General features: G+C 36.1%; 1 protein-coding gene across 12 annotated transcripts in view; it reads right to left on the bottom strand.

The window, feature by feature from the left end:
* The window catches only part of PSD3 (pleckstrin and Sec7 domain containing 3), a 713,619-nt gene that overhangs the window by 335,636 nt on the left and 359,949 nt on the right, over positions 1-18,034 (bottom strand). For 10 of the 12 annotated variants that reach the window (XM_077849463.1, XM_077849457.1, XM_077849458.1 and 7 more), the window contains 2 exons: positions 1,027-1,221; positions 845-925 (listed from right to left, as the gene is read on the bottom strand). In XM_077849463.1, coding sequence (XP_077705589.1) covers positions 845-925; positions 1,027-1,221 — 276 coding nt within the window. Of the gene's footprint in view, positions 1-844; positions 926-1,026; positions 1,222-5,037; positions 5,194-6,505; positions 6,686-18,034 lie in introns of those variants that run through there. The other 2 variants (XM_077849467.1, XM_077849466.1) reach the window with 2 other exon arrangements.

Genomic DNA, 18,034 nt, shown 5'->3' with positions numbered 1-18,034 from the left:
ATCTAAATTATATTGATCAAACTTTAATTTTTCATAACTGTCTTTTATAAACCACATCAGAAAGCAAACTACAAATATAGATATTTCCTCTCCTCTTATCTGTTTTCAGTGGGAAAACCTATGCATGCCCTCAATTCACGCGAAGTGCCACTGAATAAGTCACTATTGAGCATTCTAATCCAAACACCCTCACTTTACCTCTCAAGATTCCTGATTTATAAAACTATAGGGTTACACAGATGATCTCACAATTCTTCCAGGCTCTGACACGTTATAAAGTTTATAAGAGTAACTGCTGACTGGGTTTTACCTTCAGTGGCTCCTAGAAATTTACAGTACCATATGGTGTGAAAAGTGAGGATCAGTGTGTTTATTAAACTTTAATTTGAACAGATGAGCAAAATGTGTTACTACCTAAAACAGTTTTGCAGATATCTTCTGCTTATTAGTATGGTGATATTCTTTTTTATTCCATTCATAAATTAATTCCAAAGTATCATCTTAGAAGGCTATTTGGTTATTATAAATCTGTGCCTTCTTTAAACTGATCATTAGAAAACCAAATTCCCAGATTCCACTTCTCAAGACTTACTTTGTCACTATTCTTTTCTACGTCATCTACTAGATACAAAATATCAGTTCATGTGTGTTTTTATAAAAACAATATAATTTTCATTCTACTAATGGGCTACTAATTCTACATTCTACTAATCTGGGCTAAGATCACAAAGTCACTGTGCTCTAAAAAAAAAAGAAAAATCAGATTTTAGTTTCAGCATTACTTTCTCTTCTCCGAACTAATCATTTGGAAGCAAAAAAGAACAGAAGTGATATTTAATCATACCTGAGAGACTGATCCAGGGTCATTCCTGTAAAATCAAAAAACTTCAGATATTCTTCTGCAACTAGTTTGCTAAATTCATTGCTATAAGAAAACAAGACAGACTTTGTTATTCAAATTCAAGCTATTAAAAATGAGACACAAACGAGGACATACGCAAACACCAGCCCTAGTATAGAACGTACTTCTTGCCTAGGTGCTTTGCGACATCCGACCTTTTGAATCTGTCTAGTTGATAAAGTCGTCTGGCCAGCCTCCTGGCTGCTTCTACGTTGCTGCGGGTACCATTACTGAGACTTTCTGAGGCCTCCTTTTCCAGAATTTCAGTGCTCCCCATCTCAGAATGAGCCTCTAGCAGGGTTGTTTTTACACCAGCATTGCTGTGAGAATTGATAAAGAAGAAAAAAAGAACAGAAAAGTTTTTTTTTTTAATGTGACAAAAAGGGAAACTAGCTGATGAAATTATCGTGCCTTAGAACCAAATGAAAAAATTTAGATGAGATAGTTTTATACTTATTATTATTCATAAAAGTACTTCCAGCTGTTATATTTCAATCTTTCAAAGTGTTGGCTTAAACCCTTGATGAACAGTTCTCAAAACTTTTGATCTCAGTACCTCTACATTTTAAAAAATATGGAGAAAAAAATAAAAAATAAAAAATAAAAAAAATAAAAAATATGGAGGACTCCAAAGACCTTTGTGTTTATCTGAGTTGTTATATCTATTGGTAATTCACCATATTAGTAATTTAAAAAGAAAAAATTTAAATACTAATTCACTTAAAAATAACTAGCTCATTTCATGAATATAAATATTTTATTAAAAATAATTATAACTTCCAAAACAACATAAAATTTAGTGAGAAAAGCAATAATTATTTACATTTTTTACAAATTTCTTTAATGGCTGGCTTACTAGAAGACAGCTGGGTTACTCACTGTCACATCTATTTGTAACCAATATTTTGTTTTGGTTGAAATTAAAATAATCCAGTCCCACACAGATAATTTAGTTAGAAAAAGAAGTATTTTAATATACTTTTCAGATAATTGTAGATATTCTTTTTTTATATGGCACTAAAATAAGACAAGTGGTAGTTTCCCAAAGGTTAGTGTCAATATAGTATCAAAGAATTTTTTGTACTCATATTAAAATTTGTCTTCATCTTTAAATGGATCTTTTACCCAGGCAAGATTCTGTACCATGCACTGGTCATTGGCAAAATATTGGTTGACACATTTTATTATACAATAGTTTTGAAAATCACATTTATCATGTCACCACTACTATCTTCATCAAAATCTTTAAGTACGGAAAAGCTACTAAACTTTTAGTGGAAGACAGAAGTTTTTTTGACTGAAAGCTCACATTGTATTGTTGGCAACAAATACTATCAATTGTTTTCTTAAAGTATTGATAGGCTTACTCAATTAATTTTTGAGAAAATGGTTGCCAATAACCATGGCTTATCAGCTACACTGAAAAAATGGCAAAATTTTTCCTAAAATTGCATTTCCTAAAAAGTAACTAGTTTATAAGTCACAACTCAAATTGCATACAAAATTGTCCTCAAGAAAACCATCAGGAGAAGTGTCTTATGCATATTTTCCATCTCATTACATGTGAAATTAAAAGGGTATGTACCAAGGGTTAAAATATAATTATCAAGGAATTTTTATCAAGGAATTTTTAGGTGAGACTGGTTTTTTTATCTTGCATGCAGGACAGTAAAGAACATCAGAACGATTAGGACAGTTTAGTGCCTCTACGTTGATTTGTGCTGAAGCCCTCACCATGGCTTTTGTACCATCAGTGTGATTATCAATATAATGAAAAAGGAAAATAATGCTGTATACTGTTATTATAAAATAACTTCAACCTCATAAACATCCTAAGAGGGCCTCAGTAAGCCATGTAAACCACCTGTGAGCATCTCTGCTCTTGAAAAAGATCACAAACTATAGTCTGTGGCTGCCTATAGAATGCTACATCATGCAATATATAACATGGACACCAATAATGCAGTAATTTCCAAATTGGTGAATGAGGAAAAGATACATTTGTGATAAACTAGACTTAAGTAGCCTTCCAACATACCTACCACACACTCTAAACCAGACATAGAAATTCTTCTGTAATGAACTAGATAGTAAATATTTCAGGTAAGGACACATAAGTTCTCTGTTACACATACTTGTTTTTCGTGGGCTTTTTTTCAACCTCTTAAAACTTAAAACCATTCCAGGTTAGGCTGAAATAGGCCAAGAGGCCTCATTCTGCAGGTCTTTGCTCTATCATATTCTTCTTTAACTTGTCCTAAATTATGAGTATCCATTTATTGTCTAGCCTGAGACACTTGGAAGAGGGAACAGGGATGATAAAATCACTCAATATGTAATTATAATTGTTATAATGTTTTTTAAAAAGGTACTGCCAATAAAAAAATTATTTGTAAACTTGCAGTATATAATAAACGACAAAAATCATTATAGCAAAAAGTGAACATATTTCTAAGCAGAACTATTCACTATCTATTTTTGTTACTTATTCTACCTCACAATTTTCCATTGTAATTGGAAATTACACCAACTAAGTGGTAGCCTAGCAGGTTCACTATCCCTCAAATGCAGCAACTGCCACTGTCCGCCCAGCCCATACACCAAGTAGCTCCGAGGGACCGCACAGCCCCAGACATCCCCAGACATCCCCAACCACTGCCAGACTGGAGGCAGATAACTGTCCCTCACGACTTCTCTCCGAGCTCATTGTATCAACAAGTATTCCACATGCTGTCCTTGACAGGGAGCATACAGGGAGGGAAAAGAGAGATTACCTCACATTGTCTTTTAGACTCAACTATGTGAAAATTCTGTTCAACGCACACGTCCACTCACACAGCCCAGAGGAGACTGCGGAGAAGCTTAGAAGTACCAAGTGGAGGCTTATCAAACCCAAGCTGACTTATTTTACTGCAGTTATTAATGATAATACTTCATTTTTTAAAATCAACGTAAAATGTTAAACCACAGTCAATGCCAGGACAACAAACATAAACTGGAATTGCCCCAAACTAAGATGTTTAGTAATCCTTCTTTAAACAATTAGCCACCTTAAATAATTTTCCAACAGAGACAGATACCAATTAATATAAATTGCTTCATTATGATGAGATCTTCAGGCAAATACATTTAAATATTTTTTCATCCTAAACCTTCCTCCACAGTTACCAGCCAGTTTTATGAAATCCATCCTATCAGAAAAATGAGTATTTAATCATTATATACAGCAAAGCTATTATAAGTAAACTCATATCAGAAAATTCATTTAAAGGACAATTCACATTTCAGGTTTTCCCACATTCATGGCTGAAACATAAAATATTAATTCCAAGAACTATTTTAGTGACGATCAAGTAATCTTTTTAATTATAAAAGAAAATCCCTGCAGTTGTGTCTGCATGCATTCTCTTACTCTATATAGTAGCTATCATGGAGAAAAAAACAAATGCCAAAGAAAGAATTTTCTTTTCAATTACACTGCCACTTATTGCTCATTTTTCATGACAAATTTATGGCATATATTTATGTCACTCCATGTAAATGGTATAATTACACCAGATATACGGCACTGCAAAAATTTTGTTCAAATACAAGAGACTTATCCTAATGAGTATATATATTTTTTAAATGTAGTGGTCACAGTCACTCCTGTTTCTTATTTTTCATTCCTTATGTTTCCCTTCTTCCTACTCTCTTGCCCAACCTAGGCTATTTCGCCTCATTCTCCCTACATTCATCAAAAAGAGGTAATTTAAAAATCTGTAAAAATCAGACTTCTCTGGATCTTCTTAAAAAAATCTTCAATAAGGGCAGCCCCAGTGGCCTAGCAGTTTAGTGCCACCTTCGGCCTGGGGTGTGATCCTGGAGACCCGGGATCGAGTCCCATGTTGGGCTCCCTGCACGGAGCCTGCTTCTCCCTCTGCCTGTGTCTCTTTCTCTCTCTCTGTCATGAATAAATAATTTTTTTAAAAAAATATCTTCAATAAAATAGAAAATAAGGACTACAGTGAGGATAAATACTTTCATTCCTAGATGGCTTCATTCTGTCCCACTTCATGATTTAAGAGATTACTTGAATAAGAACAGAAACTGTTTCATTTAAATCAGAAAGCCTAGCAATATAAATATAAACTTACCAGCAATCAGACAGACCCCAAAAAGAACTCATCTCAGAGCCCAGGGTGCCTGGGCCACACATATGTCCTTTTATAAGCCCCTTCCCAGTACTCTTTGCCCTATAAGTTCAGTTATCTGTTGGTCTCTAGGCTTCTAAGGACCTGGCTCCCTGTGGGGTCATATTACTATGACCTCACATTCTTGGCAGAGTGCTTATTGTTAGAGTTTTTGTAATGTTTTTACAACCCTAATAAAAACAGAAGCCAGAACACAAGAGCCACTGTATATCAGGAGCATAAACAACAGTGGCAACCCAGCCTTGCTCACATTTGATAAAGCAAACTGGATGATCCCTCTCAGGAGGGATGACACCCCATTTTGTTTCCTGGAATACACAAGACATTATCCATCTAGTCCACTGAATATTAGATGCTTTCAGTTGTTTCAATTTTCCCTTTTTTTTTAAAACTCTCTTTTCTTTTTCACAAGTAACTTTTACAATTTTCTAAGGCGAAATCCCTAATAGCCACTTAAATGTAGAAATGATTCCCCAAAAGGTTCTCCCTGTGTTCCAGAAAATGCTTCACTGGGGCCCATACCTCACACCTGCAAACAAATATGGTAACACTATCACCAAAAGAAGGATCAGATTGTTGAGTGTGATCGTGGGGCATTCTTATAACCTTTTTATCATACTAGGATTACCAATTTTTCTAAGTAAATATAATAGGATACTCAGTTAAATCTGAATTGCGGATAAACAATAGTTTTTAAGCACAAGACATACACTAATAAAAATCATTCAATGTTTATCTGAAATTCAAATTTAACTGGCCATCTTATATTTTACCTGGTAACCCTACTTCCTAAAATGTTTGTTCTAAACTTATTTGAAGAATTCCAATTATGGCATTCCTTGTCAATTGGTAATATGTTTCACAATAGATTCCTTCTGGGTTTATTTTGACTGACTTATGTGATTCAATTCTTATTCCTTATTAAACTATTGTTCTATAGTTTCACCAAGACCTTCTCTCAGTTGTCCATGACCTACTGATTCTTCTCTGATGTCCTCTAAATATAAAGGAAAAACTCTATTTTCTCTGTATTTCCACCCTTCTTTCCCAGCCTACATACTGCTACCACAGATGTAATAAAAGGCCTCCATAAAAATCCTACACAAGATAAAAATCCATATTCTGTAGTATGTCAGATAAGACCATTCACAAGGTGACCCCTATAGATCATTTAGATTTATCATTTACCAGTTTCCTCATGCTTGGGCCACACAGGAATTTTAGCTATGCTCTCGTACCCTTGTTCCATCTTGCTCCCTTTGCTTCTCTTGTTACCCCTACCCTAAAATTCTGAGATGCCCCAAGTTTTGCAAATTCTTGTTGATTCTACAAGAACCCTAGTGAGATAACTTTTTTAAGAATCATACCCCAATTCCCTCTTGCTGCATTCTCAGAGCACTTGATAAATTACCTTTATTCTAGCTCTTCTTTTAAAAGTCCTGTCTTTCTCGTCTACTACAATCTTGATTTTCACTCTGTATTCACATCACAGGAATAGGCTAAAGTTATTCAATAGCCATTTGTTAAAAGGATGCAAGAACTGAAATGGCTGTGTCCACATTCTCCACTGTCTTCTATGCTATCAATGACACGCAGCACAAATCTTCTAATTCATTATGACTAATCCTGGAATGTTCTAGAAGGACTGATATCAGCAGAGGGTACCAGTTACATTGTCTGGTTTCATATTCACTTTGAATTAATTTTAAAAAAGTATATAAATTTTTATTGAATTGAGATAATAAAACTAGGATAAAAAAAATACATTAGGCTAAAGGTTCAAGGCTTCCCCTCCCCATCATCCCACTGCATTTATAAAGTATACTAGGGGAGTTGTGCATAAAAAACAACAACAAACAGTAACTTGATTCAATTTCATACTGTAAAAGCTAGATAAAGGCAATCAGAAGAATCCCAAAGAGTGGAAAGAAATGACTCCAGTTGCACGTGGAATGAAAGGACCAGAGGGTGCAATGACTCTGGAAGCATTCTTCAGGCTGCAAAGACAGATATAAAAGGCCTGGAACTGATAGATTCAGGAAAACTGGTACAAATGCATTAGCTTTCATGGGTAGAATGAATGTCAGTCAGAAAGTGTTCTAAGTATATCATAAGCAAGATTAAAATCCTGAAATATAAAAAATTGCCTTTGAGAAAGGAAAGGAAATCTTCTTGGCCATCATTATGTAAGATATTCATTTCTCAGGCATTGCAGAGATAGCATATCTAATCTTGGAAGAAATATACCTGAGAAATTATTCAGAGTAGCTACACTTCTTCCAATGGTTCCCATTCACCTAACAGCATCTAACATTGGCTAAGTACTTATTTTGTGCCAGTCACGGAGATAAGTGCTTCCTAGAAATTGTCTCATCTAATCCTCAATTATTTTATGAAGTACATAGTAGTATAAACATTTTACAGATAGAAACTGAGGCACAGAGCTGGACATGGACAATGGCACTTCAGTACCCAAGTCCTTTATATCCTCTAGTACTATTAATTTTGCTACTGCTAGTCATTTTCTGGTATGATTGTTTTGGCAGAGTCAACAAATATCTTACCATGTGTCAGGCAATGTATACTTCAATAAACAAAACACTTCTACTCCAGGGGAGCTAAAACTAAACAAACATAATAAATGAAAAAAATAAATATACATAGTATGTTAGAAAGTGGTAACTGCTATGGAAAAAACAAATAGAACAGAGAGATCAAGAATTGCAGTTTGGGGAGAGAGGTAGATATATTTTTAAAGTGGTCATGGGAGTTCTGAGCAACTTGAAAGGTGGAGTTACCTTCAATTAACATAGAGAAAACAAAGTTGGCACAAGTTTTAAGAGAAAAAAGTTCCATTTAGACACATTCTATCTATCTCCCTTAGATATCCAAGGAGAAATATGGCAATATGAACATATGTGACGCTTTCAGAAAAGACATGTGCCTGGGGCTTACTCCAGGGAATTCTCAGACCATTGGCCTTCACATTTTCTTTTTAAGCTCTAAGATGATTCTGATGTGTATCAGGATTTTGAGCCACCACTATCCCAGGGAAAATCACTATAGGTCTAAAGAGGGGAAATGGTAATGATCAGACTTGGATATTTTATTTTATTTTATTTTATTTTATTTTATTATTTTATTTTATTTATTTTATTTTATTTTATATTTCTATTTTATATTTTGTATTATATTATTTTATTTTATTTTTATTTGAGACAGGAAGAGATTGTCTTAAGCAGGCTCCATGCTCAGAGTGGAGCCCAACTCTGGGCTCAATCTCACAACCTTCTAAGATCATGACCTGAGTGGAAATCAAGAGTCAGACAGTCAAAGTACCCAAGCACCCCATTAGACTTGGATTTTTATAAGATCACTTTTCTTTGTACCGTGGAGGAAAAACTGAGCCTAGAGTATTTTGATAGCTAGGACAGCTGAACCTGAATTGAAAGATAATTCATGTGAATATTTTTTAAAAATACCTGCTCTGAGGGGCGCCTGGGTGGCCCAGTTGGTAAACTGACTGAATCTTGATTTCAGCTCTGGTCCACAGTCTCAGCGTTGTGAGATCAGGCACCTCCGGCTCTATGTTCAGCACATAGTCTAAGACTTTCTCCCTTTCCCTCTGCCCCTCCCCATGTGCACTCTCTCTTAAATAAATAAATAAATAAATAAATAAATAAATAAATAAATAAATCTATCTAAAAAAATCCTGCTCTGAAAGATATTTAGAAAGTAAATTCAAACAACATAGTGAATAATTTGGTATGTGTTTGGAGTTGTGTTCAAAGAGAGGGCAGAAGGCTAACTGACTTAGAATCAACAAAATATGTTGCCAACAACCAAGATAACAAATACAAGAGGAAGACAACAGAATGTGTAACAGTGTGGGGAGGGGGGCATGTGAGCACACACATGCACATACAGAAACAGGAAACAGAAAAAAGATGATGAGTTTGGCTTGAAGATGTAATAAAACATGGCATCCATATGACTCTCAGACAGAGCTGTCTAGTAGCCACAGCAACCATCCACTACCTGTAGGAACTCAGTATGGGCATAGCAGTCCCCTCCACTAATGTGAATAGATCATCTGGTAAGGGGTTGTAATGTCCAATATGCTCAAGGAACTCAGAAATGTGTCAATAAAGAAATATGTATAGCAGCGTATTCATCTGAACACAGTTCCATTACAGTAGAAGAATTAGGAGGTCTCTTTTCTTATTAATGAGATTCTACATGCAAGTGCTTGGTTTGCCAGTAATAATTACTAATTTAGAAGATGCTAAATTCAAGTAAAAGATTCACATAAATGCTTACTTAGTAGTGTTTGGCTCATAGTGAACTATAAATGTTAGGTGCCATCACCAGACCCAATTCTTATCATTACTACTACTCCCTTCATCTTTAAGATTATTACTTGGTTATTTGGACGACCACATGAGATAATTACATCAGGCAGTAAATGTAAATGTAAACTGCTATTTGTATTGTATACAAGTGTTAATTTAGCTCTTAGTAGCAACTAATACTTGACTTCTCTAAAGAAAATTACCTCAAATAAACACACTTTTGACATTTATATAGAATACATCTCTCTAGATAGGACAGCATTTACTTATGATTTCAGAGACTTTAAGAGAACCATAGGTAAAATCTGATAGAAACTCCTAATGGCTATTTCTCTGTTTGGAATGGAAAACGTAATTCAGTCTTTACAAATGAAGAACTGTAATTAAGTGTCACCTAGAGGTTCTGGCTCAGGATATTGTTTTAAATAAACTTCATTCGTTTTATTCAGTTCTGCATTCAGTATTCAGGTCACCGACGTGCAACTGACCAAACTTAGCAATTTGCCCTGGAAGCACTTATTTCCAATAAAGAATTGGAATCTTTACTCTTCTGGAGCTTCATACTCCTCTGGGGGCATAATCCAGATGATTCAGGGTTTTGGGGGTGTTTCTTGTTTTTTTTTTTTTTTTGCTTTTTTGTTTTTTAAAAGGAATTTTTTTGTTTTGTTTTGATTTTCCATATTAAACTCAGTTTTTCTGGACCAGCTCTCAAATGAGAACATAATTTTGCTGCAATATTATTAAGTCAATTTTAATACAACTACATTATAAAAAAATTTTTAAGATTTTACTTATTTATTCCTGAGAGATATAGAGAGAGGGACAGAGACATAGGTAGAGGGAGAAGCAGGCTTCTCACAGGGACTGGGATGGGGGACTCCATCCCAGGACTCCAGGATCACACCCTGAGCCAAAGGAGGACGCTCAACCGCTGAGCCACCCAGGCGTCCCACATTATAAAAATTTGAGATGAATCATTTGCAAAGCAACTACTACTAGATGTCTAGCTTGATAATAAATAAGGAGGAAAGTGATGCATAACCACTAACATGTTCATTATTTGCACAGAAGCTTCAGTGAACAAATCAGTGAATTCCAATTCCAGTGGACAAGAAAGGAAGAATGAATCATTCACAGATGGACTAGCTTGTTTTCTTAGAATGCTATTAAAATGTCACTGCATATTTTGAGTTTACATCTTTCATGAGATATAGCTTTTGGCTATGTTACTTCATTGCCTTTATATGGCATTAAAAATCTCTAATGATACCGTATCACTCTCTACCCTGACAAAAGGAAATAAAAGGGGTAACTACATTCCATATCCTTGCAAATTCATAAGTCGACAGTCTGAAATTGATCATACCCTTTAATGACTGTGATTATGCACTGCACATTCTGAGCAAACAGGGTGGTATGAAATTGGACAATATGTCTACACAGAAAAACACTAGCTTATCCCCCATGCCAAGATATTACATTCTTTCATGGTATTCCAAATCCGAATTACCTAACTTAAATTTTTTTCATTTAAAGGAAGGCATTAACACTCTAAATGAATGCATACATACACAAAGCCAAACTCATCAAAACACACGTTCCTTTGACTGAGGAGAAAGGAGGTACTACTTGGCCCTATGACACATGAAAAAAGAAACATGTAAAAGAGACTAAACTGCCAGAGCTCACTAACCTCATTCCTGGGATTTAGCCGAGGATACTATTGCCAAATGTAATACAATTATAAGCAAAAAAATTTAATACCCTTAGGGAGAATATTTATAATAACACAGAATGAGAAAGATGAAAGACCTGCACTCTGAAAACTTTAAACACTGATGAAAGAAAGTGAAGACAACACAAGGCAATGAAAAGACATTCTATGCTCATGGATCCAAAGAACAAATATTGTTAAAAATGTCTCTATTACCCAAAGCAAGCTACACATTTAATCCAATCCCTATCAAAACACCAACAGCATTTTTCATACAACTGCAACAGACAATCCTAAAATTTGTATGGAACCACAAAAAAAACCCAAATAATCAAAGTAATCTTGAAAAAGAAGAGCAAAGCTGGAGTTATCATAATTCTAGACTTTAAATCATATTACAAAGCTATAGTAATCACAACGGTGATCACTGGCACAGAAGACACATAGTTCAATGGAATATAACAGAAAACCTAGAAATAAACCTACAATTACATGGTCAATTAAACCTTGACAAAGCAGGTAAGAATATCCAGTAGGAAAAGACAGTCTCTGCAACAAAAGGTGTTGGGAAAACTGGACAGCTACATGCAAAAGAATGAAACTGGACTACTTTTTTACACCACACACAAAAATAAACTCAAAATGGATTAAAGACCCAAATGTAAGACCTGGAACCATAACAATCCTAGAAGAAAGCACAGGCAGTAATTTCTCTGACATTGGCTATAGCCACATTTTTCTAGATACATCTCTTGAAACAAGGGGGATAAAGGCAAAAATAAATTATTGGGATTACATCAATATAAAAAGCTTCTGCACAGTGAAGGAAACAATCACCAAAAATAAAATGCAACCTATAGAATGAGAGAAGATATTTGCAAATGACATATCCAATGAAGGGTCAGTATCCAAATATATGAAGAACTTATACAACTCAATATTCAAAAAACAATCCAATTAAAAATGGGGAGAAGACATGAACAGACATTTCTCCAAAGAAGACATACCGATAGTCAACAGACACATGAAATGATGCTCAACATCACTCATCATCAGGGAAATGCAAATCAAAACCACAATGAGATATCACTTCACAAACCTGTCAGAATGACTGAAATCAAAATCACAAAAAACAAGTGTTGGCAAAAGTAGGAGAAAAAGGAACCCTCTGGCACGGAGGGTGGGAATGCAAACTGATGCAGTCATTCTGGAAAACAGTGTGGAGGTTCCTCAAGAAGTTAAAAGTAGAGCTATCCCCACCATCCAGTAATCATCATGCTACTAGGTATTTATTTAAAAAAAATAAAAACACTATACCAGATGGATACATGCATCCTTATGTTTATAACAGCATTCTTTACAACAGCCAAAATATGGAAGTGGCCAAGTGTCCAGCAACCAACGCGATATGGAAGTGGCCAAGTGTCCAGCAACCGACGAGTATATAAAAGAAGATGTGGTGTGTATATATATACACACACACACACAATGGAATATTACTCAGCCATATAAGAGAATAAAATCTTGCCATTTGCAATGCCGTGGATCAAACTCGAAAATATAATGCTATGCAAAATAAGTCAGTCAGAGAATGACAAATACCATATTGATTTCACTCATGTGTGGAATTTAAGAAATAAAAAAAAATAGAGCAAGGGAAAGAAAAGAGAGGGAGGCAAACCAAAAAGAGGCTTTTTAAAAATTTAAATTCAATTAGCCAACATATAGTACATCATTAGTTTCAGAGGCAGAGTTCAGTTATTCATCAGTTGCATATAACACCCAGTGCTCATCACACCATGTTCCTTCCCTGAATGCTCATAACCCAATTGCCCCCCCACTCTGTCCCCTCCAGCAACTCTGTTGGTTACCTAGAGTTAAGTCTCTCATGGTTTGTCTCCCTCTCTGATTTCTTTCCATTCAGTGTTCCCTCCCGTCTCCTATGATTCTTTGCACCGAAGAAACAGACTCTTAAGTACAGAGAACAAACTGATGATCACCAGAAAGGAGGGGAGTGGGGGGGTTGGGTAAAATAGAAGATGGGGATTAAGAAGTATTCTTAGCATGATGTGCACAGGGCGATGTATGGAAATGTTGAACCTCTATACTGTACACCTGAAACTAATATAACATTGTATGTTAACTATATTGTAATTTAAAGAAAATTTTAAAAGGCTGGTGTATCTAAACCAATCTTGTGAATCTATTTCCCTCAGAGCACACAGGTCAAGAGGCACCAAACCGAGTCAGGGATAGACAGCCGTCTTCTATCTTGCAAGCAGTGGCTAGAGTTAGAATATGTATCCTAATCAAAATTGAATGTTTTTATTTTAATCAACCCCTGCTAGAAGTCTCAACTTAGAACTTAATTTTTCTTTAATGTAATTTACTTGAGAGTAATAACCATTAGGGGTAAAACAGTTAAAATTAGCTTAGTGAACATAAGTACCCCATCCCTAAACTCAAAAGTATACTTGTAAATACAAATTTAGCTTGATCAAACACCCCCCCCCCCCCGCCGCCCCCCACACACACCTTTGCAGGTCCAGGTACTAAATAGTATTATCTAGCTAGGGAACATTAGATCAGTTTTGTGCTCTCCTCTGTCTCTCTTCCTTTTCTCTTTCATTTTCCAAAGAACAAGAGGCTTTATGAATATTTTTATGGTTAGATATATCCAAATGTTATCATCACTATTAGTGTTTTATGATCTCTCTTTGAATTTTTATGAATACTTGTTTTCACCGTCCCATATCACAGTTTTGCTGCACCTAGAAGGGCATGTCTGCCCTGCAGCACCCCTCAGCTCTGGGAGGTTCACTACCGGGCCCTTAGGCTCACGTTCTGCAGTCTTCCAGAAGAGGGCACCAACATGCAAAGCAGTGGCACAGAAACTGACCAAACACCCAAATGAATAAAATAGGCTGCATTTACCTTAGAAGCATTTATTTCCAATAAATAATTGTACTCTTCACCTCTCTAGAGTTTCACACTCCTCTGGAGGCACAATCCAGATGATGCAGGTTTTTGTTTGTGTTCGCCAGCTCCATACATGTCCTACTACCATGGCCTGTCAGTACATCTTCTCCACACTGGGTTTTCTCTGAGTGCTATTTATTGCCACTACACTGTAAGCTGCTGTATTTGACAGAGGTTTCTCAGATTTGCTTAACAATTTTTTTGTGTGTAATTTTAAAGAGAAAAAATTAGCTCCCTAACAAGAGTGTAGGAAAATCAGCACGAAGAAGGCAGGACGATCATTCCCTAAGGAAATAAAGTCTTATCTCTGTCATGTCCTGCTTTTATCTCTTTACATTACTCAAGCTCATCTGGAGACAGATCAAAGAGATCATCATCATCTGGGGCTACAGGAATAAAAAGGGATTTTTCCACTCTTTATTGCCTATGATGATGAATGAGTTAGCAAGAAAGGCCATATACATTTTTGTCTAAAAAATGTAAGCACATCTGGAATGTTTACTGTGCTCTGTGCACTATTCTAAGCATTTTATATTGCCTCACCTATAACCCCTTTAACAACCCCTTTAACAACCCTATGAGAAGTACTACCATCACCATTTTACAGAGGAGTAAACTGAGATATGGAAACATAAGTCATTTCATAAGTCACAATGCTAAAAATGGCAAAGCTGGGATGGGGCTCAAGCCAGGCAGTTTTATCTGCAAAGTTCAAGCTCTTAAACAATATGCTGTGTGGCCTGTCTTCTGTTGCAGTATAACTACAGGTTCTACTTCAGGTATAACACTGGCATGTGAGAATAAAAATGTCTACTTTTTAAGGGACATCCATATGACTAAGCATGCTTAGTATAACTATACTTAATTAAGTGTACACATCAAAATTGCGTAATTCTCTCTGCAATAACTTATTAAAGCATGTAATATGTGCTGGACATACCACAGGTGCTAGGAGTACCGAATAACTATAAAAAAGCCCTGTCTTTGGTACAGTTTTCACTTCTAATAAGAGACAGACAATAAACCAAACAAAGGTCCTCCCTCTCTTTTACCATTCCACAAATATTTCCTGAATATATTATGAGTCAGACACTGTCCTAGGTAAATATTAAGTATTCAATAAAGCACTGAATAGCAAAAGTGCTTGCTTTCATGGAGCTAACATTCAGATAGTGATAGTGATTAAATGCCATGGAGATAAATATAGCCAGGTAAAGACATGGGGAGGACTAGACTTGCTGTTTTATTCATGGCACCAGGAAAGTGCCATTTGAGTGAAAACTGAAGTGAGGGATGTGTCCTGGCAAGGTATCTTCAGGAAAAGTGTTCCAAACAAGGACTAAGGACGGCGCAGAAAGGGAACTATGGCTAGAGAGGAGAGAGCAGGGGGTGGGTGTTGAATTCACTTGTACTTCCAAAGCAGTCCCTCACTCAAAAGACCCCAAATCAACTCCAATTCTCAAACATCTATGGTCAGAAAAGGCACAGTTAAAAAACAACAGACTGTTAGTATCCTAGACACATGTTAGCTTCCCAAGTTAGTAGGCAGTTTTTTAGTTCCTCCTCTACTACTGAGAATGCTTCTGTGACCCTTAGCATCATCCAAGGCCAGACTCCAGCCATCCCCTAAGTCATCCTGTGGAAGGAACAAGGATCCACTGCATACTGTGCATACTGTCTACACCATGGTCCCCACTGGGCTGGTCTGTGACGTTTCTGGGGTTGAATCCAGATCTTCATCACATTTCTATCCCAGTGCCTAGTACAATAGGCTGGCACATAAATGGTTGCTCACTAAAAGTGCCCTAAATCAAATTGCAAAAAATTTAAAAAGAAAAGTCAACGACTATATTCTAAACAGACCACTCAACTTCACTAGAAGATGCCTAAAAATAATAATTTGGATGCTTCCTCTCATGAGCCTAAATAAAGGCTGAAAGTCTCCACCACGAAGTTTTGGTTACCCTTATCCACCAATAAGAATTATTACTTCAATAATTTTAAGGACTTCTCTTCTCATGTAATCTAGAAGCTCTGACCAGTAGAAAACACTTACCAGTAAGCTCTCTCTAGACATTTTTCCCCAGGTTTATTTATTTTTAAACATCACCTACTCCGTAATATTGCACAATGGGGAGCAAAGACAAACAAGTGGCAACAAAGTAGACAGAATCCAAGTGGGACACTCAATTCCTAATAACTCAGAAAAGTAAAACCATATTTACTAAATGAAAAGACCATATTCATTATCTTAAAAAAGAAAAGCACCATTGCCAGTTGCCAAGCTCTGTATGTTCCCAGGCATGATGCTTAAACCAGTTTCTTTCCATCTTCATTTATTATATGTTAAAAATAGATGAGACAATGCTTAAGATGACTTCCTCAGATCACTGAGTCACATAAGAGGAGGAGGTGCTCAGACATGGGGTGCCTTCCTTTCCAAGGAATATGTTTTAGAAAGTTACAGGTTTCTTGAAACTATCTTTGATTTTTAAAAAATATATTTTTAAACAAATGAGGTAATAAGCGAGAAAACCAGGAGAACTGTGCCTACCAGACAGTTGGCACACAGTCTATTCTTACCAAAGTGTTTGCTTAATGAATAAATCATCTGAACCATGTATAAGTTTAATTTAGAAATAAACTACTTTGGGCAGCCCCGGTGGCGCAGCGGTTTAGCACCGCCTGCAGCCCAGGGCGTGAACCTGGAGGCCCTGGATCGAGTCCCACGTCGGGGTCTCTATATGATGCCTGCTTCTCCCTCTGCCTGTGTCTCTGCCTCTCTCTCTCTCTGTCTCTATGAATAAATAAATAAAATCTTAAAAAAAAAAAAAGAAATAAACTACTTTGCCCATGCAAAAAAAATTACCAAATTTTAGGGAGCTGTTTATCATCTTAATTTGCCCTTTGATTTCACACCATCACCTCCTAAAATCAATCACTTGCAATGCAAGCGGAGGGAGCCTGGTGCTCCTTAATGTAAATTATATCAGCTATCTACCATCTAACCCTTTTCCCAAGTATTTTGGTATTTTAAAATTGAAATTGTAGGATTTCAGAGGTAGTTTAATAACATGAGCTGGAACAGATTCAGTTTCTGGACACAAGACAAGACAATCTGCTCCCCAAATAAGCTGAGAATTAAAGGGACACGTTAGACAACAAATCGTAGTGAACACCTCCCCTCCCCAAAAAAGAAAAAAAAAAAAGAGTCTTTAAAATCAGATGAGAAGAAAGAAAAATCACATTTCCTATCACTCTGGCATGTGACAAGCCCTTTACATATATCATCTCATTTTAATGATGATCAGAACCTCCAAGTACAAATTCTTTGAGTGAATTTTAGAAAAGTATCCCTATGTACAAATGAAATATAAAAAAGTATCCATTTTGGTACATGTTTTAAATAAAAGAAGCCCTACCAGGACTCACAGCTGAGCAAAAAATAATTCAGGACATATAACTTATCACTCTGAGACCCTTGGAGTGGTGCGAAGAAGTTAGTGCATAATTACGACGACCACCTACCATTAGATCATGCGGCCTTAGGAAAGCACCTGCAGAATTTTCAAGTAATAGATCCCCTAACTATTCATTGTTCACATGATAATAATTGATATCCAAAAGGTGTGACTTGCCCTTGGAGTCATGTCTTCCAACTCTAAATCCAAAACTTCGTCTACTACACAACTGTCCAGGCAGAGATGATAATTTAAATAATTGATAACAAAGTTGTGCTTCCCAAAGGGTAGACTCAGTCTCAAAAAAGGTTTCAGAAAGTATTTTTCAGGTAAACTGAAAATGACAAGTTTCTTAGTCAAGGGAAGGGCACTGGGGGAGGAGCACTTCTGAAAGTCCAGAAAACTAATAAAGGAGGGCATGGTATCAAAGGCAA

The sequence above is a fragment of the Canis aureus genome, chromosome 15, assembly GCF_053574225.1.
Source record: "Canis aureus isolate CA01 chromosome 15, VMU_Caureus_v.1.0, whole genome shotgun sequence".
NCBI classification, from domain to species: Eukaryota; Metazoa; Chordata; class Mammalia; order Carnivora; family Canidae; genus Canis; species Canis aureus.
This window is presented reverse-complemented; position numbering and strand designations above follow the sequence as displayed.